This window comes from Gallus gallus, chromosome 13 (genome assembly GCF_016699485.2).
Source record: "Gallus gallus isolate bGalGal1 chromosome 13, bGalGal1.mat.broiler.GRCg7b, whole genome shotgun sequence".
Classification (NCBI taxonomy): domain Eukaryota; kingdom Metazoa; phylum Chordata; class Aves; order Galliformes; family Phasianidae; genus Gallus; species Gallus gallus.
In genome coordinates, this window is record NC_052544.1 from 12,544,719 (window position 1) to 12,570,330 (window position 25,612).

General features: G+C 49.8%; 1 protein-coding gene across 1 annotated transcript in view; it reads left to right on the forward strand.

The window, feature by feature from the left end:
- The first annotated feature begins 7,237 nt into the window (after window positions 1-7,237).
- The window catches only part of FAT2 (FAT atypical cadherin 2), a 48,285-nt gene continuing 29,910 nt past the window's right edge, over window positions 7,238-25,612 (forward strand). The window contains exons 1-3 of the mRNA XM_414584.8: window positions 7,238-7,487; window positions 17,810-21,095; window positions 21,508-21,822. Coding sequence (XP_414584.5) covers window positions 17,831-21,095; window positions 21,508-21,822 — 3,580 coding nt within the window. The 5' untranslated portion in view covers window positions 7,238-7,487; window positions 17,810-17,830. The remainder of the gene's footprint in view (window positions 7,488-17,809; window positions 21,096-21,507; window positions 21,823-25,612) is intronic.

Genomic DNA, 25,612 nt, shown 5'->3' on the forward strand with positions numbered 1-25,612 from the left:
GAACATCTGCGTGCCTCAGTTTCCCCTCCTATGTAAAGGAGGTCAACCAGTCCTGCCGCATCCTTCAGAGGATGCAGGCACTGGGAGATGCCAAACATCTGGGAGAAGCTGCAGGCTTAGAGGCGTCCCCTAGAGCTTGAAAGTTTCATCTGTACCCCTATGGGCTGGTGGACCTCACGGCCTGTCCCACTGGGCTGGATGGTGTCCCCCAGCACTACGATACGCTCTTAGGTCTGGGGCAATGCCTCTGCAATCTGCATTTCTCTCACTTTTCAATTATTATTATTATTTTTTTAACTTTCTCCTGGTTTGATCCAAACGCAATTCCTGTCACCATGAGGTCTCAGCAAACGTTCTCTGACTCATGGAGTTGGCCCAACAGATTTTCTGCCTCCACAGGAACTGGACCGTCCTGTTTGTGGGCACAACAGCCGCCCTTAGCTGTGTGCTGAGGGCAAAGAAAAACTGTTCCCACCACGAAACACTCCCTGCCAGATGTGGGCAAGCCCTCCCCCACATCTGGACAGCAGTCAGCCATTTTGACTGCCTCTCCGTTGTTGCTTTGCCCCAGAGCGGGGCAAGCCTTGGAGATGATGTTCTTCACGCACTTCTGCAGAGCAGTTTACCAACTTTTTGCCCGTGGGACCACAGTTTTGTAAACTCAGATGGAAGGTAATGACGCCCACAGAGAAACAGCTTCATTGCTGGGAGAGAAATGTCTCCCCTCTTCTTTGATAACCTGTGAGAAATTGGTGGGAGTTTGGATAGTAGGTTTGTTCGCTAATACAAATTTATGGAGATTTGGGCTACTGGTGCCATGCCCATGGGTGGCCATCACCCTTTACAACTTGGCCAAGACCCTACTTTCATCTGTAGCAACACAAGTTGTGGTTGCAAAGCCTACAGTGATTGTGGCCAAAAATAACAGTCAATAAAGCCAGTGACCTTTGCTTGATTGTCCGGTTCAGCCATTGCAAACACTTTTCCCCTCAGGCTCCTGCACAAATTCCTTCAGAAATGAGGGAAATTGCTCCCACAGCGTCCCTGGGAAATCTCAGGGACACACCATCCATCAATACCAGCAAAATATTTTGCAGTGTGAGACAATAGCAACATCTCCTGCTGCACTGGTACAAGCCCAGACACTGTGCTCTGGCTTCCTGTAAACAAGAGCTGTTTAGCTCTAAATTTTTCTTTTGGCTCGGGCTCCCCTGGTTCAGTGAGGATGGTATCAAGATAATCATCACATGGATCGTATTCCTGGTACGAGGCTCCGTTGCACAATGGCACCTCTTCATGATGTCCTTGGAGCAAGGCTTGCTTTCTGCAGGTGTGACTGGGCATCAGGTCTCAGCAGCAGGCTGAAGGAGAAGCGGGACACAGTGGGGATTGAAACAGGAGCAGGGAAGTCTGGGGCTGAGATGTTTCTAACGTTTCTAATGAAGACAGACAGATATGCCGTGGGAGAAGAGGTTCTAGGCAACGGGCTGGAGTAGAACAGACTTTTTCCAATGCTAGACAAAGCAGGAGAGGAATGGTGTTTCCAAAATCAAAGGGTCGGTGGTCCCATATTTTGATGTCCAGACCAAAACAAACAAAAGCTATTTCACTGCATGAAAATTGAACTCTATTTTGAAAGTGTTTTCTGGTTGAGTAATGGAGACCTCAGGGTGAAACGTGAATGGGCAGTGCCCGCTCTGCCCATCCTGGTCTCCCAGTGCCTGTGCAATCCCTGACATACGACCCAATGCACCGGACTGTAGAAGTTAAACACCCAGTCTAAGTTGCTTGTTTAGGGTCAGTGAGGAGAGAGAGGCATCTCCTTGAACAGCCCATTCCCCCTTGATGGACACCTGGACTCATGGACTTGTAGCTTAACCTCTCATCACTTCTTTACCCTCCAGATAATTTTAGTTCTCTGTCCTCTTTCCCCGCTACCCCCTAAAGACCCAATTGTTTCCCATGTTCTCCTCTCCCTTCTCCTTCACTGCTATCCCCACCAAGCTCCTTCTGCACAAACCCCAAACTGCAGCTTGGTTTCTCAGCTAGGATGACAAAGTTCCCTACAGGGCTTTGAGAAAAGACTTGGGCATCCATGTCTTGTCTATAAACCACTATGACTTGCAGGGCATGGTGGGGAGAAGGGTCTCCAGGGTGGGAGGGAGCTTCACAAAGACTTCAGGTGGACAACAGCATGACCAAATGAAGCCCTGTGAAGAACATCAGCTCCTTAACAACAGGTTAGGGATGTGTGATTCTGGAGGCACTGGTTGTGTAGGCACTCTGGGAACATAAGGTCTGTGATACCATCTCAGCAATCAATAGAGATACTACCTGCCAGGCCTTGAAGTTCCTCAGAGACACCTGCAGCAGGATTTCTCATCCCCGGTTTGTTCTGATTAAACCACCCTTTCGGTCCAGTGGCAGATCTGTTGGAGGTGCCTTCCCTGTGCCTTGCAGGGCCATGGCAGACTGACGGCCACCCTGCAGGGACTGCAGGCACACGCCATGCCAGATTCAGTCACTGCCACCGCCGCCAACGATGAGATCAGCCATCCGGCACACGGTGCAGGCCGATTGGCTCGGGATGAGCTAATGCTGCTCTGTGCAGACGGATGGAGTGGGAGGAGGGAGGCACGCTGATCACTAGCTCATCCCATGACGAGAGCCGTGATCTGGCCCATGCCATTCCAGGAAGACAGTGAATGGATATGGGGTTCCATTGGGCCCATAGGATGAAAGTAGGACTGCAACACGCTCTGGTGCTCCCTGCCAGAAGGTCTTCACCGCTTTCTCCTGGGGTCTTGCACAGCATCTCACCCCATCCCATCAGGGTCCCATCTGTTTGCAGAGTGATGACATCCCCTCCACGGGCTGGCATCCCAGCCTTCTGTTGTGCTGAGCTCCTGACTTTGTCATGGTGCCAGATGGCTTCGGAAGCAGATGACTTCATGCCTTTTAAAGGGGCAATGGATCTGTTAGCAGCACCTGTAGGAATCAGTGCGTATCGTCCTTGATGGTGAAGCCAACAATGGGAGCATAGCACAGCAGTGGCCACAACCCCACAGAAGGCTTGAAGAGACCTGAACTCCAGTCCAAGATCAACACCAATCTAATGACCCTCAACACTCCACAGTCTGTTGGGTTTGTATTGTCCCGCATGATGGCTCTGTGCAACCCTACAGAGAACAGGGGACCGACTGCAGCATGAGCTCCATAGCAATGCACTGCTGTGCATGTAATGGCAAGGGCTGACCAGCATTCAGCCTCAAAAATCAAAAATATGTCACCTACACTGGATGTTAAGGAGACCAGGAGTGGTTGATCAACACTGTTCGTGTTTGCATTGCACGAACTTCTATCCCCAAAACAACATGTGGTGGGTTTGACTCCAACCACCCATCAATGGCCTCCTCTCAGACCTCACGTCAGTGTAACCTGGAGATGCTCTAAGAAAATTCCACCTACAATTTGTATCAGCTAAAAAAGCAGAGTCTCAGAGTGAGAACCAGGTTTGCGGCACAGAGCCTCTGAGTATCACTGAGAGGAGCAGCTGCAAAGGGAGCAAAGCATCCACACCATGCCCCATGGAAGGCTTCACCAAGCATGCCTGGAGAGCTTGATTTTGGGACCCAGAGACACCCACCTAAGCAAAACCAGGTCAAGAGAAAAGTGAGTTTTAATCAACTCCCACTCTTTAGTTGACTTATGGTCAGGAAAGTGGACATCTCTGTCCTTTAAATCTTCCCTATGCGATGGACTCCCAGTAAGAAACCTCTGGGTTTGCAGCTGTAAGGGATCTATCCTGGGAGCACCTGGGAGCAGCTCCCTGAGGGTTATGGTCGGTGCTGGTCAGTGAGGTTTCGGCACACACACAAACACAGGCAGCCGATTCCTGTGCAGCTCTGGATCCTCCCCACCCACAAGCTCCCGCTTGTTGGGGAAAAGGCTGCTGTTGTTCCAGGCAGATAATCGCCCCTTCCCTTGCAAGTCCCTGCACGCTCCCCTGCAAACATACCCACAGAGCATTTCAGCGCAGCAGATACTGAGGCTTAAAGGCCAGACCCATAGACTGGATCTCCTTCTGGAAAGGATGTTTGTCCCTGCAGGAAACAGCTCACCTCAGGCCCTCCAATCCTGACACATGGTGAGAGGACACTTGGTGTAGATTTAGAGGTGGCCTGAACAAATCAGACACTGTGGAAGAGCAATGGGAGTGGGTCTATCTAGAAAGCACTTTGCATGATAAAGGGATTTCACCCTCAAGTCTGTTTCTGAGAACATGAGGGTCTGGAGAAGCACATGAGGGTCTGGAGAAGCACTGCAGTGACACATCTCAATGGCACTGCCCTGAATCCCAGGTCTACGGAGACCACACAAAGGACAGCACACACTTAGAAGGTGGCAGGTCTAATTGCTTGGGCACCCAGTAGGCATAGCCATTGGCAGCAAGGACCCTGTGAGTGCTTCTTGCTGGTCCAGAGAGGCCTGTGGTGATTTCCCTTACCCAGCCCCAACATGCTGCTTATCTGCACAACGCCATGCGTGCATCTAACCTGCAGCAGAACGTCTCGGTGTTATCAGCTGAAGATCTTGGGAGGAACCAGGAAACAAAATCTCTTGCTGTGATTAGAGGGAGAGGAGCACCTCGGCAGCGAGGTGGCAGAGCCCAGACATTCCCCATGCCCATGGCACCCAACAGGATGAGCTCCCAACTGAGAGCCATGGCGGGGTGACATGTTGACACCACTCCTGGGGCTTTTGTTGGCTTGCTTGATTTACTGTCTGAGCAGCGTGAAGCAGCCCTCAGGGCAAAGCCAGGCAATGTACATAGCTCCATCTTTCTGCCTTCTTTCCTCATGGCACAAGTCCTTCATCAGGTCAGGATTTGCGTCCCCAAATGGCAATCTATTATTTTTTTTCCAACTATATTTAAATCACATCTTTCGATGTTTCTCCACACTGTAACCAGGGAGCACTCCTCTGAGGAGGGGAACTAAGTTCCCTTCAGCCCTCTGCAGCAAACAAGGCTGCTAACAGGCTCTGCCCCTGCTGTGGAAAGGAAAACCCAGTGCTCCCAGTCTGCTGGCCATGAGGTGGAGCTGTCAGTGGCTTTTGCATTCAGTGGGCATTTGGGGGTATTTTGTAAGGGCCCCATCTCAAAGACACCCTAAGCTTCTTCCCAACAACTCTTCAGGTTCTGCCTGATATGTGGTTCTTCCATAAGCACCAGGATGCTCGATCAACATTACTGCTGTGAAGCACAGCAAAGAAAAGGGGATGAAAGAGGGCTTCTGTCACCACTTGTAAAAGAAAAGAGTGCAAAAAGGAGATCTGTCTTGTGGGTGGCACAATAACCCCCTTCCTCAATGAAAAACAGCACTGCATCCTTGCTAGCCGATAGCTCCCAGCTTGCTTCTTGAGATGAGACCGAGGCCCCCAGCTCTGTGGTCTCTGGAGTGACCTGTGGCCCCAGATGCAGGAGGAAGGAGTGGTGCACATGGTCAGTTGTGAAAGGCTCCAAACGCAGGCAACCCTTGCAGCAGTCAGCTGATGCCCTGAAGCTGAAGGTTTGCTCACTTGTACCTTGGTGTGTCTAAATATAATACATGCATTGTTCTGAGCCCTGTCTCAGCCCCATTGGAATCTACCCACCAATACCTGATTTTCTTGCCTTCCATGGTTGCAAGATGCAGCCACGTGGAGGAACTTTTCCTTTCACTCTTCTGAAATGCACCACCCACCATTGGGTGCCCATTGTCACAAAGAGCTGACTGGCACATTCAAGCTACTATTACATCTGCTCTATCACTTTCATAATCCTCAAAGCTTCTTCAAGGTCCCTGCAAGTCATCTGACTACACCAGCTGGAAAAATTGAGAAGTTGAGTGTGTAAAACCAACAGAATTTGTGCGTCTTCTCATTCAACCCAAACTGTTTCTGGAAGGGCACGATCAGCCTGAAACCCAAATCATTTTCCAAGTGGAGTTAAAATGCAGTAAGGAGAGCACCCAGCACGAGCTTGTATCAGGGAATGAGGAGCAAGAAGCTGACAGATCAGTTCCCAACCAAGGCAACCCCTATCTACGCTTTGGGGAGATATTTCCTCCCTGATTCTTGGTCCTAACTATTCACTAGATTGAAGATTCTGAAGATTTTTGGTAACCTTAAAACTGCATTTTCTGCAATTTCAGCAGATTTTTCTGACTCACCTTCACTGCCAACCCCAAATATCCAAAATCATGGGTCCGCCCTTCCTGTGTTTTAGTATTTGGACCATGAAATCATATGGATTTTCCCATGATTTTTTGTGTCCCATGATTTAATCTACCAGTGTCTTGGTTGAGACAAGTCCCAGTCAAAGCCATGCGTGTGGCTGGAAGGTTCAAGGCCTGCTGACTGGGGACATCTTTTCAAAACCCACTGCAATCTGAAGAGGACAAATCAGTATTTTCTGAGGGTTGATGGGGAGGGAAGGGAAGGGAAGGGAAGGGAAGGGAAGGGAAGGGAAGGGAAGGGAAGGGAAGGGAAGGGAAGGGAAGGGAAGGGAAGGGAAGGGAAGGGAAGGGAAGGGAAGGGAAGGGAAGGGAAGGGAAGGGAAGGGAAGGGAAGGGAAGGGAAGGGAAGGGAAGGGAAGGGAAGGGAAGGGGCAAAGAGGTCTGAAGCTGCCCATGCTCCAATTGACATGCCAGCAAACTGGGCTGGGATGCAACAGCCCCATCTCTGCTTCTGCTCTCCCTGAACTGCCATCTCCCTGCTGCCTCCCTCTCTCTCTGCCTCCTGCCATTTCAGGACAGGGACCACCTTTCCATCCCCGCTGAGCACCCGGGGGCTTTTTGGCGGCACCTGGGCTTTCTGGGGGCTCCCCCAACGCAAACAACAACAACATTCAAAGTGCCTCTCCGCACGCAGCTGCTCCGAGGACAGGTTCAGGTTTCCCCCACCCCCTTCTCCCCATCCCTCCTCGCAACACCCACCTGGCAGCTACTTAAAAACACTCTTTGGGTTTTTCAGGTGTGTTGGAGGGAGTTACCTGACATATTCCCCCCACCCCCCTCACGCTAGGTCCTTGATTTCATGGTGATGGGATAAGCTAAGAGTAGAAAGCTCTGCAATTGTTTGGCTCTAAGGTTTGGGTGCTTGCCCAGATCTGACACACACACACACACACGCACAAGTTCACTCCGCAGTGAGGGCGCGAGCGATGCCTCTCCTCTCCCTCCTCCTCCAGCCCGTCACAGAAGGGCTGGCTCTCCAGCCAGGCAGTTCCACCTCCTCCAACTTTCTCTCTCGCTACTCCCAACCTGCGCTGCCGGAGTTTCAAACAGAAAAATCCCTTCTTCCAAGAATTTCTCCCAGCCCTCTACTCTGGTCTGTGAGCGCCATGGACCCCCGGCAGCCGGCAGGGTGCTGCTGCGGGAGGGGGATTTCGGCAGCAGGGGCAGAGAGGCTGTAAACTTCAGGAGAGGTCTCTCCTGTTGCAACAGGTAAGGCACGCCGGTGTGGGAAGTCGAAATGACTCAGGGATGGAGGAGAGCATGGAGGATGGAGAGATTTAGCTGTGAAACTGCTTTTGCATGTGAGTAACTTTGACTGGAAATTGCTCCATCCTAAGAATCAGGCTTTGGGATGGAAAGGGATTGCTTTTCATCTTGCAGCTGTAGCATGTTGGGTTATGGGCAGAGCCAGGAAATCTTCAGGTGTGTTTGCTCGAGTTTGCACCCGGACTTATGTGGGAGACATGAGCACGCTGCGGGCAGGTGGGCTGTGAGCAGAGAGAGTGAAAACCTCATCACCGAGCAGAGGGTGAAGGAGAGCTGAGCACAGAAGTGCCCAGGTGTGTGCATGGGGCAGGGCTCCTGCAGGAGCAGAGGGATGAGCTCTGCAGAAGCGTGATGGCGCCCGGCTGTGGGCACGGCTCTTGGCTGCACACAACCTCACCTGCTGGGGAGCTCCTCTTGCCCTGTGCTCCCCTCTGAGCCAGCTCATACCAGGAGGATCCTGGAGGATCCCTGCAGGCAGGCACAGTGCTGGTGTTTCCCAGGTCAGCCTTGGTCCCCCACAAGCAGAAGAGCCTGGGAGGTGAAATGAGAGCTTCATGCACTCCAGGCTCTGCCCCAGCCTCACCTGGGAGCGTGCATGCTGGTAGGGGCATTTTGCATCAAGACAACTTTGTTTGCCATAAGTTATGGCAAACTGAGGTGAGCCACCCTGCAAACCCAGTCCCAACTCCAGGCACACAGGAATTATGTACAGTGTATGTATGCAGTGTTGAGAAAAGGGGTGAAAAGGGAGGGAGAGCTGGGAGCTTAGGACAAACCAGGCCCTTCCAAAGGGCACTTATTCGGGAATCACCCCCCTGCAGGAGTTAGAGGTAGACTCGGTGGAGCGCAGCGCTGCAGAGGGGCAAAGATCAGCGGTCACGATATAACTCCAGATAAAACTCTCTTTAAAAAGTTGGAGCCAACCACAAAGTGTGCAGGGGGCAGCAGGGCTGCAGGGCTCAGGGAGTGCCCATGCCAGCAGATCGGCATGCGCTGGATGGAGCCTGCTGCCCCTCCATCCATGCCCATGGGACATGGCAGGAGCTGTTGCAGCACCACGGAGCCGGGAGGTTATCGGAGCCTCCGGGCGGAAAGCAAACAGGCTTTGGGGCTGCTGGGGAAGGCTGGGCTGTCGCGGTATTCAGAGAGGCAAAAAAACACTGGGCTTTGTACGGTGCACCCTTATCTCTTCCTAATGTGCAGCGCACCTCTCCTTATCTGGGTCAGTTCAGGGACATCCGCCTGTCTGATAAGTGCTGGGGTTCCTCAGCTTCTATAACCCAGCCCCAGGCTCAGCCCCTGCCCCAAACACCGCAGGCACGAGCGGGATCTGCCCTCCCTGAGCCCTTTCCCCACTCCAGCCCTACTCCGTGAGCGCGTTTCAAACCTGAACGCTCGCAGGAACCAGCGCGTCTCCCAGCCCTCCAAACAAGCATCGTTCTTAGCAAAGGGAGAGTTCAAAGGAGGCATAACACCTGGAATCAAACATCTGTTAGAAACTAAGGCGTTTTGCATCCTATGCTCCTGCCAACTGCTTCCAGGCAAGTGCTGGAGGATCGTTCCAGCCACCTCCGTGCTGCAGAAATGGCATTCCCTGCTCAGTGCACCTCCCTTTGTTTTTTGCCACGTGTGGAGTATGCAGCTCAACCCGGAGCAGTGGGCTCACTTCTGTGTCATGCACAAGTGTAAGAGGATTAAATACCCTCTGCTATTTTTTTTTTCCACTGGGTTGGCAACACCTGAGCTCCATTGTCTATTAGCGAGGTGATATGCTGAGCAAGCGATTTTTTCCCTCAACCACAGTTTTTCCTTGGTAATGGGGCAGGTACTGGTTTATGAGCAAAGAAACTCCGTTTCCTAAGTCTTGGAAGGGGGAGCTCCAGGGAGGGGCAGGCTGCAAAGGCTGCTAGGAAGGCTTGTAGCTCAGAAGTGAACAAGGATCGAAACAAACCAAGCGATGTAGTTTATTTCTTCCACGTGGAGGGCATAATTAAATCTGGGAACATATTGCCACAGGTACTGCAGAGGCCAAAAGTATAGTTGGCTTCAGACGAGGTTTTTTGATCCATTTGGGGTGATAGAATCATGTATGGGGTGGGTTGGAAGGGACCTCAAAGACCATCAGTTCCAAACCCTCTGCCGTGGGCTGGCTGCCCCCCATCAGATCAGGCTGCCCAGGGCCCATCCAACCTGGCCTTGGGGCAACACCTCCAGGGATGGAACAACACTCCCAGAGATGGGTAGTTCCAGTGTACTCTGTTCAACACAAGAGCCCAAGGACAATGGCTGCTCCAGTGGTGCTCTTACGCTGGTGCTAGAAAGCAGAAAGACAGCATTGCACATGCCTTGTATCTCAGGCTCCTCCACTACATCATCAAAACTGGCGTTGTTTTGGGGGAGAAATTAGAGAGAGGTGGCCAAGCACGGCTGTTTGGCCATTGCTGTGTTACAGGGCTATTTCGGACCTCAGGTTGATGCTGTGACTCAGGCAGCCCACAGTATGCTGGTGTGCTATGAATAGGTGCTTGGGATGGCTCAGGCTACCCAGGACCTGCGCTGTGCAGGTGGCACCAGGTGCCCGTATCACAGTCATATTGTGTCGGTGCAGGGCTCAGCAGAGGTGCTGTGATGATGAGGTCTTTCAGATATGTGTTTCTGACACACAGTCTGGAGCAGTGAGACTGACAAGGACATGCTGTGACAATGAGAGCAGCCTGGGCAAACATGCCTGTCTAGAGGTTAATCTTTCCTCTGCCGAGAGCCCAAGCTGCCTGGGCCAGGAGCAGACTTTGAATGGGTTTTATTGGTTTGGGAGGATCTCGTTGCATTCAGTATATGTCTGCTGCAAGGAAATCCTGTGGCACAGCCATTAGCATCATTTTACAAGCAAAGATCGTGCCCTCATCGGCTCATTCATTCTGTCCTTATGCTGCCTCTGAATGCATGAGAAAGAAGGAGCGGAGCAAGGCAGACAGATGGCAGCGGAGCTGAGGATGCTGCAGGCAGAGCTCAAAGCTGCTCCCCCTGCTCTCCTCCAGGCAACAGAAGGGAAGAAGCAGCAGGGCGCTGGGCAGGGGAAGGAGCAGATCTCTGTATCAGCGTAGGGTTGGTCTGCAAGTGCATGAGAATTGCCTGGGAGGAGAGAAGGAGAAGGAGAAGTGGTGGCCATGGCTGTGCCACAGGGCAGAGCGGAGCAGCCCCACTGAGCGCTGGGCTCCTGACCTGAGCCATGTGGGCCTGTGGTCCTCACCTGGCTCTTGGTGCCAAGATGCTCTGATTCCTTCCCAACACATTTCACTGACCATAGGAGAATGGGGAAGAGTGGAAAGGGCATCAGAGGACTGCTGGCATTCAGGTGACACAGTCTGTGTCATTGGCAGGCTGTGTGAGGTGTCCCAGCATCAAGCAGCTCAGGGCTGGACCTCTCAAACATGGGCTGAGGTGGGAGCTGAGCCCAACCCGGACCCATATCTCCTGTGGGTCAGATTGGAGCTGTGTGCTGGGATCCTAGAAAGGATCTCACAGGCTTTGCAGCACCTAAATAAACAGCTGTTTTGTGAGCAGCAGAATTCATGCAGCTTGGTTGCCTGGGGCACTCACTCTTGTGTGGATTCTCTGATGTCTAATAATGGGGTTGGGCTCACATTAGAGCCTTTTCTTCCAGCTGGGAGTCCTAATTTGGATTTCTCTCCTCTCTCCTGCTGATTTTCACAAGCTTGTGCAAACCCAACTCCTTTCAAATCTTTACCTATCTGTTAACTTTGGCTGAAGCTGGCCAGTGGATCTAGAAAGCGATAGGAATGATGTGGTCTCCCACGGCCGCTTACCTCAGCACTCTGAAGGCAAGGGAATGATTATCAGAGCAAGATCATTTGCATCCCAAGCATGAGGAAAATGTGAAAGGTTCAGTATGGGTTTTGTCAGGAGCAGGCAATCAAAAGCGAGACCAGCATCCTTGGTGGCTCTCAACCTGTGCTGATGGTCACGGCATGTCTGCTGGGGCAACTCATTGGCAGCAAGTGAGATGCATGGTTAACAGCCTCCATGGGAACTGAATCCCTGAGAGCAGCACAGTCCCAGCTCCAGAGGGGTCAGGGCACGCTCACGTGAGTGCCTGGCAGGATGTGGCTGCCTCATGTGCCAACACGCCTGGGCTGTGCTCCCTGCTCAGCAGCTCCGTCCCACCTCTCAGCCACTGCATCACAGCAATGGGCAGCAGTCCCCATCAGAGCCAACAGTGGGATCTGCTGTACCTTCCTCATTGCCTGGCTGTCCCTGGGCAAGGTGTCACCACCCAGCACCTTCCTGGCTGTTCATGCACTGGCAGCTTCTGGGCTGTGGGTAGGGTTTACCCCTGCTGCAAGTATCTGGTGTGGGCAGGGAATCACCAGTGAGCAAGGAGTGTAAAAGAAGGGGATTAGGATTTAAGCATAAGGATGCTTCCTCCCATGCCCGTGGCACAAGCAAGTCAACCTCCTCAGTGCCACACATCCTGCGGGACAGCAGCCAGTAGAAAAGCAAGCCCCTTGGCAAGGGCTGGGTGGTCGAGATGCTGAGCATTAGGACATGCATCAGGGTGTGGGTCAAGGGAGCTCAGCTCCAACCCCAGGGACAGGAATGATTGGGGGCACTGCCTGGGGCTGGAGGATGTTGATAGAGTACAGGGACCATGGGCCAGCTTGGTGAGGGAACAGGAAAGGAGCTGCCTTGGGATGCATGGACTTTTCTTCTGGACCCAGCACCTGGGGTGCCAGCAGCCACAGGGTTGCAGTCAGCTGTGATCCATGACTCCAACCAAGAAACCCATTCAGAAATAAGCACCTCCAGGGTTCCCAGCCAGCTACAGCAGTCCCAGGCAGTGCCTCCACGTGTCCTGTTCTCAGGAGGGTGCGAGGTTCCCTTGTCCCTTAGTCCTCCTCCAGGAATCCCAGACCCTCACTGAGGGCTGTTTGTCTCCAGAGCTGTGTGATTAACTCCTGCTCTGGAACGATGTTGCAATGCCAAGGCAGATAAAGATCAGTGACCCTTATAACTCCGCGGGAAGCTCAAGCCTGTTCAAGTCCTGTACCTAACAGATGAGCTCCTGGAGGCTTACAGCAATGACAGAGAAATCTCAGCTATATGACATGTCAAAGCCAGGCATTACCTGGCTTGGTGCTGACAGTACTACAAAATCAGGCTCTCCCTGGGTTCCTCACAGAGCACTGGCTGAAAAACACACACTGCACATGGAAAAGGGACAGGAGAAAGTCTTTGGCTCCATAGCAAGGTGCTGTCTTGTTCATGGACAGAAGATGGCTTGGAGTTGAAGACACATGGGACCTGAAATGCAGGAGGAAGAGCAGCAGGACACATCCAAAACCATGAGGATGGAGCAGTGGGTGAGATGTTTGAGGTGGAAGGGAACAAGTGGGTGGCTTGAGGAGGCACCATGCAGGAAGAGGTCCGTAGAACCAGCTTGGATCTGAGCATCCCATGAAGGCTGACCAATATTTGGTGTCTGGAGGTCAGGAAGGTGGGATGGGGAAGGAACAGCCCGGCTGCACCCTGGTGAAATCTGAAAGTCCAGGAAAAAGTTCTGCCCACGTGTGCATCGTCCCTGAGCACACTGTTGCAGAACTGTTCTGCCAGTGGCAGCCTTTCCAAAGTCATCCACTGGTGCTGGAAAACCCTGAGATACATTGAGGAAAGGAGTAATACACTGTAACTTCAGGGCCAGTATTCCTCAGTTTTCTGTCCCTCTGTAGTACCTCCAGGATGCACTTCTTCTGCATCACTGCAAAACCAATCTCTGCACAACCAAATCAGGAGACCTAAGGACAGTGCCTGCCACTAGTCCAGGCTCAGCCTCCCACTGAGATAAATGCTGCTGAGAACATGGGAACAGCTCCATGCCACGACTGAGGAAGGGATGGGTTTGTTTTGCAAAGTCCAAGAGAAACAGTCCAAAAAATACCAAGCTCACCCCGGAGTGCAAACCCCACAGATCTGGCTTTGTTAGTGACGTGGGGAAGCTCACCAAAACTGCAAGGCACCGAATGCAGGAGGACCCAATCCCAGCAACACTGCTGCAGTGAGAAAACAACAAGCATTAGCCAAGCACCAGTCAAAGTGCAATGTGTACATGGATTACTTTGATGCTGGGAATCAGAACATCTCATGGACATGGATCACCAGCCGTACAACAAGCAGGTTTTACAACCTGTGACTTTCCAACATAAAAACCCCATTGACTGCTTTCTGATGGACCCTTCTCAGAAGTCAGCCGTAATTCAGACTGCTCTGACCACCGATGAACCCCATCTACTCCATTACCCCCCAGTGCAGGAGAAGACAGTGCCCCAACTCCTAAAATCATAGGACCATGTTGCAAAAGCCTTCTAAGATCATCAAATCCAATGATCCACCTAACACAGGTCCGCTGCCTCTTTTCTTTCCCAAAGCCTCACACCCACCACCCTACAAGACGTGCTTCCTCTGCTCTCCATTTCGATTCCTCTGTGACCACCAAATTCCACACCCAGATCTGGACTGCCCCAGCACTGTCTATTTGAGCAATCTCCCTTCTCCCTCTGCTCCTAGTGTTGGCAGCCTCCAAGGCATTGGCGTGCTCAGGGTTGGTTTTGATGGCTATTTATTCCAGGTGAGAGGTCGATTCTTATCATGAAGAAACAAAGGAAGGAACTGAGAGAAAAAACGTTTTTTTTTCTTTACTATTCTGATCCCAAAACTTTTGGCCAAGCTCTGACTGCAGCCAGCGAGGGGGATGCTGCTCTTTGTGTGTTTGACTTGTTTTGTGTTTGGGGTTTTGCTTGTTTTCAAATGTTCCTCTTGAAGGGGATCAGGAGGTGGGGCTGGGGCCACACCTGCTTGCTGGCAGGCTGCAGCACTGGTCTGCAGCACAGCCAAGCCCCACCGCAGCCCCCAGGGGTCCCCAGGGTCCATTCCCCAGCACCATCCACTCACCCTGACTGGTGGGGCCATGCACTGCCCCGAGCCCCCCGCAGCACCCATCCCCCAACCGCCCCCCACACACGCTTTGAACCTCAGCGCCGTGTTTGTTCCTTCGTTTCAAACCAACAGATTTGGGCATGTCTCTGACAGAGACTTACAATTTGGATGTTAAATTTAGACGCGTGCTTAGGCTGCGATCAGAGATACAGCGCGTGTTTACTGGCTCTGTGGGTACTTTGCATCTACAGGGCTGAGGTCGAAGCCCCTCGAGGCTCTCAGATCCTCGCCTGGTGATTAGGAGGAGGCTGAATCACCACCAACGAGGCTCTGCTATCTGCCCCAGTCAGAGCATGCCCTCCCTGCCTGGCTCCATTCCAGTGAGGGGCATTCTCCGGCACCCAGCTCCAGGAGGACGTCTGTGCCCAAGGGAGCTGAGTGAGAGAGAAGCAAGGACCACTCATTCCTGGGCAAGAAGCAAGAGTGGAAATATACAATCCCTTGACATAATGGCTGGGGGCTGAGGAAGGGTATTTCAGCTTGTTTCACCCAGTTTTGATGCCTGCAAAGTCAAATTTGAAGTTTTCTCTTGTAATATCATAGACAAATCAAAAGCAGTTGGTGCAACACTCATGTCAGAGGGCTTTCTAGCAATAGTCCTAAAATCTCAAGAGCTTGGCAGATAAGACCTTTGATGCTGTAGTCCATGGCATAGAAAATAAGTAGTTTTCCATTTTTTCTAATAAATCCCACAGGACCTTTTTCTTCTTTCCTCTTTCCTCCCACCACCAAAATGATCTGTACACCAGCAGCTCACTCTCAGAATTGCTAAGATTGGAAAAGACCACTAATATCATCTAGTCCAACCATCCACCTCCCACCACCATACCTACTAAGTCACGTCCCACAGTGCCACAAAGTTGTGCTTGTAATCTCCAGGTCCAAATGAACACAAAGCTGGTTGAGCTGAAGGTTGATATATGGGAAAGGAGAAGGGAATCTGCAAGATCATCCCCATCTGCTAAGAGGCAGTGGGTATGGAAGAGATGCTGGAGAAACCTTGATTTAATGACCTCATAGCTTTCTGAGCCTAGAAAGAAAGCCTGATGGCTGAGCTTGTATTCCAGGTAGAGCTGGTGAAATGACACATCTCAGAGCACAGGAGGTGTAGACTGGACTTTCTAATGCTGGGGCTTTGGGCATGGGTCCTGCATTGGGGAGAAACTATTAGACATCAAGAGCTGCTAGTGCTGCCTGCTAGAAAATTCTCCCTGAAGTCCGGCTGTGCCTTTCACTTTTTCAGATTATTTCCAGAGGAAACAAAGCTTCTGCCTCACGCCCTGTCTGTGTTGTTGCTCTCCATCCCCCACAATAAGAGCTGAAGCCATTGATTGCCTTCAGCCCAGCTTGTAATTGAGAGCAAAGCTCCCAGAAACATGAGGTCATAACTGGTTTTGCAAAACAATTAACTGGACAGAGGTGTATAACCCTGCTAATGCCCCCACAGAGGAAAAACACCAACACGAGCTGAGACCATCTTAGATGTCAGGAAGTCTACAGGCAACAATCAGGTTCAGGACATTCCAGGAGAGTTTCAGAAGAGTGTTTGCATCTTGTTAAATGCCAGAAAACCCACTCCTTGTTCAAGGTTATCCTCCCATATGGAATTGCTGGTGTTCAAGAAGGCATGTTCTCTAGCTCTGGCTCTTCTTGTGGTTGTGGAGTTCATAACGTCTCTGCTTTGTGGGTTCTCTGATGTCTTATAAGAGATGAGTTCACATTGCCATTTTGGTACAATTGAATTAAAAAGTCAATTAGCCCAGATACAAAACGATTGGCTTCATTAACTCTGTTGTTCATGAAACAACACTGTATTTTTGTTGCTGTTTTATTCTGCTCTCTTATTCTACTGAATTGTATGTGACTTTTCCTGCTTCCCAGTCCTAGCAGACGCACGCGCACGCAGCATGCATACATTTTATTTCCAGGTTCAGCAGTTGAAAATGTTGGAAGGAAGCAGCTCTAGGCAAGTCCCTACATGCTGCCAAACTCTTAGACGCTGCTCAGTAATGAGCAGATTGTTTCAGAACATAGTTTTCAGCTCCTCGGAAGGAACAACGTGCCTTTTTGTACCCTTGTCCTCCATGGTTTTCTTTCATACACTGTGCATTTGTGACTATGGTGTGTTTTCTAGAAGTAAAATGATGCTGCCATAAGAGAGGCTGAATTTTGTCACTTATGGAAAGTCTAAATTGAGTTAACTTTTATGTTTTCACTTCATAGTGACTTGCTGCATTCAGTTTGAGACCATTTCTCTCAGTGACTACAGCAGTGAGATTGCTGGGTGATTGGCACGTGCCTACCAAGGAAAAAGGGGTTCGAATGGAGTATCAAATATACAGCTTTGTGCTTATCAGTAGCTCGTCATCTCAGTGAGAGAATGTGACACACGTTGCTAGTTAGGCTCCAATGATTTATTCCTAACATTCGAATTGACTTATAAACTGAACTAGTTCTGGCTTTTAAAGAGATGAGTCTTGAAAAAGTGTCCGGAAAAACAAGTCTTCCCTGTTGAAATTAGGAATGTGCCAAATGACTGGCAGGTACTTGATATGTAATTTAAATTTAAAAGAGGAAGAAACAGCTCTAGATAAAGATCTTCTGGGATATCTATGGGAAATATATGCACCTATATTTAGCTCATCCCTGGCTTCAACCCCTACATGCACACACAGCAGCACACACCATGCTTTTGAAAAGAGCAGGCCTTGATCCTTTAACGAGCCCTGCAAAGCTGCCTAATAAAGTTACATCCTTGTTAATCATGGGTGCACTCTCCAGTTCCTTCTGTGACATCAAACTCGTGTATTTGATACACATATTCGCAGCGATAAATCGCAACACCACAGCTTTTCACCACTTGTTGGAGAAGGCAGTGGATGGCGGGTGGTCACGGGTGGCAGGAATGCTGAGCCTGGGGCTTTGCCGTGAGAAGGAGGAACCAGGGGAGTTACTCAACCAAGGGCAACGTGGTGAAAGTGTCTTGCTAGAGATCTGTTCTTTCAAACAGCACAAAGAGAAGGATCCCTGATACTCAAGGCCAGGTTGGATGGGATCCTGTGCAGCTTGACCTAGTGGCTGGCAACCCTGCCCACGCCAGGAGGGATTGGAGCTCAATGATCTTTGAGGTCCCCCCCCTGAACCTAAGCCATTCTATGATTCTATGACTTTTCTTCTAGCACACTGGCTTTAACAAAAATGGCCCTCTTCCATACGTGCCAGAATTCATGATGCTCTTCCTTTAATCCCTGCAGGACCTGAGGAGACACCACACCATGGAAATCAATACCAAGAGGAACTTCCTGAGTTTCGCTGTTTTACTGGTGCACTGCATGATCCGTGATGCAAGCTGTGAGAAAGGCAACACTTCCCCTTTGCACTTCACCCACTTCTTCTACAACGCCACCATCTACGAGAACTCAGCTCCCAAGACTTATGTGGAGAGCTATGTCAAAATGGGTGTTTACAAGACTGACCCAGAGTGGGACATCAGGTACAGAATAGCTTCTGGAGACAGCAGTGGTCTCTTTAAAACGGAGGAGCATGTCATTGGGGACTTCTGCTTTTTGAGAATAAGAACTAGGAGCAGCAACACAGCACTTTTAAACCGAGAGGTCAAAGATAGCTATATGTTAATAATCAAGGCCACAGAGAACACCTTTGCCTATGAAGCCTGGGCCAAAGTTTTGATCCACATTCTTGACAGAAATGACTTGAAACCTCTCTTTTCACCCCCTTCCTACAAAGTGTCCATCAGAGAAGACACTCCTCTGAAAACAGTGGTCAGCACACTCAGTGCCACGGATGCTGATGCTGGCCAGAATGCGGAGTTCTACTACGCCCTCAACACAAAGTCGGACCTATTCACCATCCATCCCACCACGGGAGCAGTTGTGACCACTGGTAGGCTGAACAGCACTCATCGAGGCAGGCACCACCTGCAAGTTTTAGCTGTGGACAGAATGAGAAAGATCATGGAGGGGAATGGCTTTGGGAACCTGGCTAGTCTCACGATCCAAGTGGAGCCCTCAGCCAAGAAACCCCCCTCTATCTCCTCAGTGAAAGTGGCACCACCTGACTCGGCTGAAGACCTTCTCTATACAAGCCTGTCTGTAGAAAGTGGTGACTCAGAAACAGGGATAGATTCAGTAGACTTTGTAGACGGAGATCCAGGAAGGCATTTTGCAGTCATCAGATCCTACTTTGGAAGCACAGAGTTCATGATTGTGGCAATAAAAGAGATAGATTGGCTACTTCACCCTTTTGGTTTCAACCTCAGTCTACAAGCCAAGGACAAGAGTAAACCACCACTTTTCTCTCCTGTTAGAGTTATACATATACCTCCTTCCAAGTATGTCTCTGCCAGATTTGAGAAAGAAGTCTACCGAGTTCAGCTCAGTGAATTTTCCCCACCTGGAAGCCAAGTTGCTATGGTGAAGATTACACCAGTCCTCCCGAATCTTAAATATGTTTTGAGACCTACTCCTGACAGCACACATTTTAAAATCAATCCTCACACTGGATTGATTACTACTGTCAGAGCAATGGACTTCCATGAGCAATCTAATTTTCAGCTTGAAGTTGCAACTACTAACAGTCACACATCTGCAACTGTTGTCATTGACATCATTGACTGCAACAATCACGCTCCAAGTTTTAGTCAGTCTTCATACCGTGGGGCCTTTGATGAGAATGCTCCTCCTGGCACCAGTGTCTTAACAGTGAGAGCTACAGACGAAGATGAAGGAGACAATGGCTTTGTAACCTACACCATAGCCAACCAGAAATCAGTTCCCTTTGTCATTGATCCGTATTCTGGCATAATTTCCACCTCCAAGTCACTGGATTATGAGTTGATGCAGAGATGGTATCACCTGCGAGTGTGGGCATCAGATTGGGGCTCACCTTTCCGCCATGAAACGGAGGTGTACGTTTCCCTCATGCTCAGCAATGTCAACGACAACGCTCCTGTGTTTGAGAAGGCAAGCTGCAGTGGAAGCATCCCACGGGACTTTCCTGTTGGGAACCCTGTGGCCACAGTCTCTGCAATCGACAGTGATGAGCTACAGCGTATCAAGTATGAAATCAAGTCTGGCAACGAGTTACGGCATTTTGAACTGAATCCCATCTCTGGAGTAATATCTCTTAGAATATCTCTGAGAGATCTTCCCTCTGAACAGCCACTCTTCTACTCTTTGAAAATAACTGCAACAGATGGGGAGAACTATGCTTTGCCAACGTCTGTAAATATCACTGTGGTCAGCCAAGGTCTCCCTGTTAAAATGCAGTGTGAGGAAACAGGAGTATTGAAACAGCTGACAGAAACTATCATACACTCCATTGAGTCTCAGTCTGAAGGCCAAGGGCAGGATGATGAAACAACCCTAAATTTGCACCTTATAAACCATAACGCCCCGAAATTTGATGACAGCTTTCCACGATCTATTGATATCATAGAGAATGTTCCCATCAACTCAACTATTGCTGACCTTTCAGCTGTTGATCCTGATACTGGTTTTAATGGGAAATTGGTCTATGTGATCTCAGATGGAAATGTTGACAGCTGCTTTACCATTGACCTGGAACTAGGTCTCCTTCAAATCCTTTCTCCTTTAGATCATGAACGAACCAGTTTCTACATTCTTAACATTACTGTGTATGACCTTGGCACACCACAAAAATCATCTTGGAAACTCCTGGCTGTGAATGTGTTGGATACCAATGATAATACTCCTAGATTCCCACAGGGTGCCTACTGGGTGGCAATACCTGAAAATGTAGTAACAGGGACAACAATAGCTCAGCTGAAAGCAGAAGACGCTGATACAGACGATAATGGGAGAGTAAAATATTCTCTCCTAACGCCCACTGACAAGTTTGCCATCAACAGTGTCACGGGAGAAGTGACAGTTATAGGTGCCCTGGACAGAGAATTGTGGCCTTACTATGCGCTGAAAATAAAAGCTAGGGACCAGCCCAAAACAGGCTACCAGCTGTTCTCCGTTACAGATCTCATTGTGACTCTGGAGGACGTAAATGACAATGACCCGCACTGCCTCCCAGCCCTGAACAATGTGAAGGTCCCGGAGGACCTGCCTGTAGGAACCATCCTCCTCTTTTTGGAGGCTTTTGACCCCGATGCTGGCTCTGGGGGAGAGGTGAGGTACAGCCTTGTTAATGACGAGGAGATGATGTTTCACATAGACAAGTTGACTGGAGCACTGCGGTTAGAGAAGGAGCTGGACTATGAGAAGAAGGACTCTTACAATCTAACCGTGCAGGTCAGGGACAGTGGGAAGCCTGTTTCTCGCTCTTCCCTCTGCCACCTGGAAGTGAACGTCCTTGATGTCAATGAGAACTTGTACCCACCGCGCTTTGCCTCCTTTGTCTTCAAAGGCTGGGTGCAGGAGAACAGCCCTGAGGGCACGTCTGTGATGATGGTCACAGCAAAGGATATTGATAAGGGGAAAGATGGAGAGGTGCAGTATTTCCTCCGAGAGGGCACTGGCCTATCCGTCTTCAGCATTGAGAAGGACACAGGTAATTACAGCTTCATTTAAATATTTACCTCAAAGGCTGAATCAACATGCTGTGTTTTGCCTGATTTTTTGACCCAGTGCGTTCAAATCCTCTGTTTTTCTGCAGGGATTTACTATGTGTATCCCTGTATATGGGGAGGAGCAAGCAGGGTTTGTCTCCTTTAAAGAGCATAAAATCCATGTCAACCCTCACCCAAAATGCCCAGGCCTTCCCCTTCACATTTGTACCAAATTACCTCCAAAACAAGCAAGCCCCTGCCTGCCACACAGTGTCACAGCCATGCAAGGCTGGTGCCAATGTTTGTATGTCCATGAAATACAGTAAGCAGACCAGGAATACAGACTGATGTAGCATTGAGGACAAAGTGGTCTGAGTTCCCTAGATCCCTCACAAGCACTCTCTTTCATTGTAGGCACCATCAGGACCATCGGACCACTTGATCGAGAAGGGACGTCTCACTACTGGCTGACAGTGCTAGCTCTAGACCTGGGAACAGTTCCTCTGTCTTCTGCAACTGAAATTTATATTGAAGTCACCGATACCAATGACAACCCACCTCAGATGTCCAGACCTGTTTATTATGCCTCTGTGATGGAGAATTCCCCACCGAACACATCTGTCCTTCAGCTTGATGCCTTAGACCCAGACTCTAGCTCAGAGGGAAAACTGACTTTTCACATCCTAACTGGAAATCCGCAAGGACTCTTCGCCATTAACCTTGTGACAGGTAAGACTGACCCAACTTAACTCTGGTTTTTGAGGCTCTCAAATGCCCAGAAGATGCTATGTGCTCAATAGAAACAGCCCACACAGCTGCACTGTCACACCTTCCTTCTGTAGCAAAAGTCCACCTCCAAATACACTGTGTGGAGGCTGACCATTGAAACCCTCCACCTGGAGGCTGCTATTTGCAGCCAGATGGCTCTTAGAGTGGCATGAATGTGTTGTGTTCAAAGCCTTTCATAGAATCGAGGGGTTTTTTTTTGTTCTTCCCCCTTATAAATAACCGGGCTATTGCACAGACTGAGCCAGGAAACACCGTACTGGAGGTGACTGTTTGCTCCTGAGAGCCAGAAAGGCAGGATTAATAAAAATTAATCCCATCGCCTTTAAAGGTTCCACCCATCCCCTGGTACCACTAGCGCAGTCAGTGCAGCAAGCCTCGGCTGCCATCTTCCTCGACTGTATCTTTCATCTGAGGATTAATTACCAGATCTTTCAGAACCATCAAAAACCAGTCGATGTTTAGTGTAAACAGCATCCTCAAACTATCCCAGAGCACTGACACCGGGCCAGTCTGGCAGGGAAAGCTGCTGCGTGCCCTTCGCTCCATCAGCTCCTGGGAGGAGAGGGAAGGGAGAGCACAAAGCCTGGGTTTGGGAGAGGATTAATTGTATGACTTTGATCTCCTGCAGGTGATAAAAGCAGTTCACCTACTGCAGTAGGAGAGAAGCCTGCTCTCAGATGGGGAAGGAGCAGGATGTACAGGCTGAGGCAGTGACATTAGCTGATGGTTCACTCTGGTGTGAGCGCAGCCCTACAAAGCTGGACTCCAAGGTCACTGTGTTTTATGCTAAAACAAGCAACACTGGCCAAATCCAAACATTTACTAATGAGGTACCTCACCTCTAAGCCGATGCTTTAATTCCCATCTTAGACAAAAAAAAAGCTCTTTCAGGTATGAGTCATCCCCTATCCATCTCTCTATACAGTCAGATAATTTGCATGTGAAGAGTGATATGTTTGTCAGTCCTGTAAGAAGCTCGTGAGATGATCTTATCTCCTGGCCAGTTGCTGGAGGTCTCTTCTTTAAACCCTGAGTGTGAGGTTGCTTGAAGGCCTGCTTCCAAGCCTGATGAGGATTCAGTTCTCCTTTCCTTACATGTGTGTTATCTGAAAGAACAAATGATGACCTGCAAACGTTGGCATAAACTGAGCAGTATATATCCTCATGCTTACAGTATCGGAAGAGAAGTCATCTTCTACTGCTGCCAGGAAAAATATCACAGCTTGTCTGAATCTCTGAGCTGCAGGCAGTTTTTTGGAAACCATGAGATATTTTCATTCATTTAGTTAAGACACGTCTTCTGTTGTTCAAATGCAATGAATGCATGCTTCCCTTATTATCTAGAGGAAATCATCATTAAAAGACCCAATCATGTTTCAGTTCTTGAGGTGCCAGGGATCTATGTGATCCATCTTGCCAGTACTCAGGCACACAGGGGCCAGGGGTCAGCCCAGTGAGCTCCCACGGCCCCTAGGCAGGGCTCTGCTGGTGGGAACCCCCTGGCAGAGGGAGAGGAGGAAACTTGTTCACATTGTGTGCACTAACAGGAATTAGGGACCGCACTGACTCTTACAACAGGCATGTCTACACCTGGAATAACCCTGCAGAATAGCCCTGGACAATTATTGTGGGCATGGTGCCACCCTACCACAAGTAACTTATTTCTGTTCCTAGAGCCAGCTTGTTCTGCATTTGGTTCAGTACCTCAAGACAGGAGTTGGCTGACCAGTGGACACAATCCCAGCAAAGCCCCTTGACTTGTCTTCCTGAGGCCTTAGAAGGAGACAAGAATGGCCACAACAATGATCCCTCAGCAGAGCTTGGCTCCTCCAGCAGCCCTGAACTACCACAGAAGAGCTCTAAGCTCTTCCAGCTCTCAAGAGGGTGGAGAAAAAAAGAGGGAAAATAAATGAAAGGCTAATGAGAAGAGGGAATAAAACTGCACAGTGAGATGAAAGCTTTCTGCCATGGGCAATGGAATCTCTCCAGCCCAAGCTGGCAGCTGGTGCAGAGCAGTATTTATGGGAGACAGATAGAGAGATAGAGAGACGGAGAGAGAGTTGGGTTTGGGGGATTCTTCTGCTGGAAGAGTTTTCAGCTTGTTTTGTGTTGAGTTGAACTCACTGATGTGAAGCAAGTTCCAGTCCAAGCAGGACTGAGAGGAATTAGGAGACTGTGACAGGAAGAGTCAGGACAGAGCCACCCATCCTGCTGGAAGGCTGCCCCCCAGCTTGGCCTATTCATCTCCAGCTCCTACCTATTCTGGTGATTCTCCTGCTGAGTCAGTGCCCACAGGCTTCCCATAGATACCAGTTGTTCCGTGCATCTGTCCACATGGAAGAGCATCCGGACACAGCTCTTTGAGTCTGAGGGACGGTAACACTGCTGCTCCCCGGGCAATGTGCCACAAGATGAGCATGGGGCAGAACAGGAGGGGAGGTGGTAGGAGAGTGGAGAGGGTAGAAAGGAAACAACAGTGGAACAAGAGAAAGAGAACTTCAGGGGAACAGCCTCTTCCCTTCTACAGCTCTTGCGAAAGCTCAATTGCTTGGAAACCTGATTCTGGCTATTTTAACTATTTTAGATTTTCCTCCCTGCAGCCAGGGTGGGGGGCTAGCAACCTCCACCCCAGCCCTGCTCTTGCCAGCAGAAGTTATTACTCTTCTTTATTCCCTGACAACAACGCACTGTTAATTTTGCTGCTCCTGTTCCAACACGACCAGCCTTCCTCTCTCCCCTTTAAAGGCAGCGAGCGGGAGAATCACAGACAAACCTTTCCCATTGCTGTGCATATATAGGCTGCAAGGGCAGGACTTGGGTAAGTGACAGAAGGGATCATTTCTGGACGCTGAGGTGAACACTGAGCTCAGGTAGCTGGCCAAATGCAGTCAGGACTTGCAGCACTTTCATTCAGCCTCTAGAAGAAACCTTCAGGGCCATCTCTATGAGTCATCTCCACTCCAAATCCCGTTGCGTGGTCTGGACGGTGTTTTCCAGAGGTGCAGGAAAGTCACAATAACACACACATGCACATGTACATAAAACACTCTCATTAAAAACTAAATGGGCATTTTCCATTGTATGGGGAAGCAGAAAAAAGGGAGGAGCAGTTTCCTCAAGAGATCAGAGCATCTTCTACAGACATTCAGGACAACCATTAAGTCCCAGCTCATGTGCCATCACTGCAATCCTTCTCTGGTTCTAAGAATCTCAGCTATGAGCTTGTTCTTTTCATTTTTATCATGAGGTCACAGAAGAATTTCAGGGTGTGGCCAGGCAGATCCAAATAATCTCTTTAGAGTGGTTTAAGTTACCTTCCAACAGCTGGCATGCAGCAACCAAGTGCACATAGAGTGTTTGTCTGTTGCAACTGGATTTTGCAACGGGGTAAACTGGAAGTCTCCACAGTGTACTCATGGGTATTGGTTGTCGCTGTTATTAATATCCAGCATGCCCTGTGGACTTGTTAGACCAAAATTATAAATCATTCCATGAAGTTGCTGAGTTTCTGACTTTACTCCATGTCTTCAGCCCATTGATAATGCAGAGCAGAGCATCAGAGATCTCAGCCAACAGCTGCCACGATTCTCTGTTTCGACCCCCACTAAGAGAATATTTCCATGCATGCTGAGCATTTGGCTGCTGTCGGAGCCCTACAGCCTCCTACTAGCAAAGAATTCAAAAGCTCCTCAGCCGGTGTGCTCCCTGGCCACTGCTGAGTCTTCTTCAC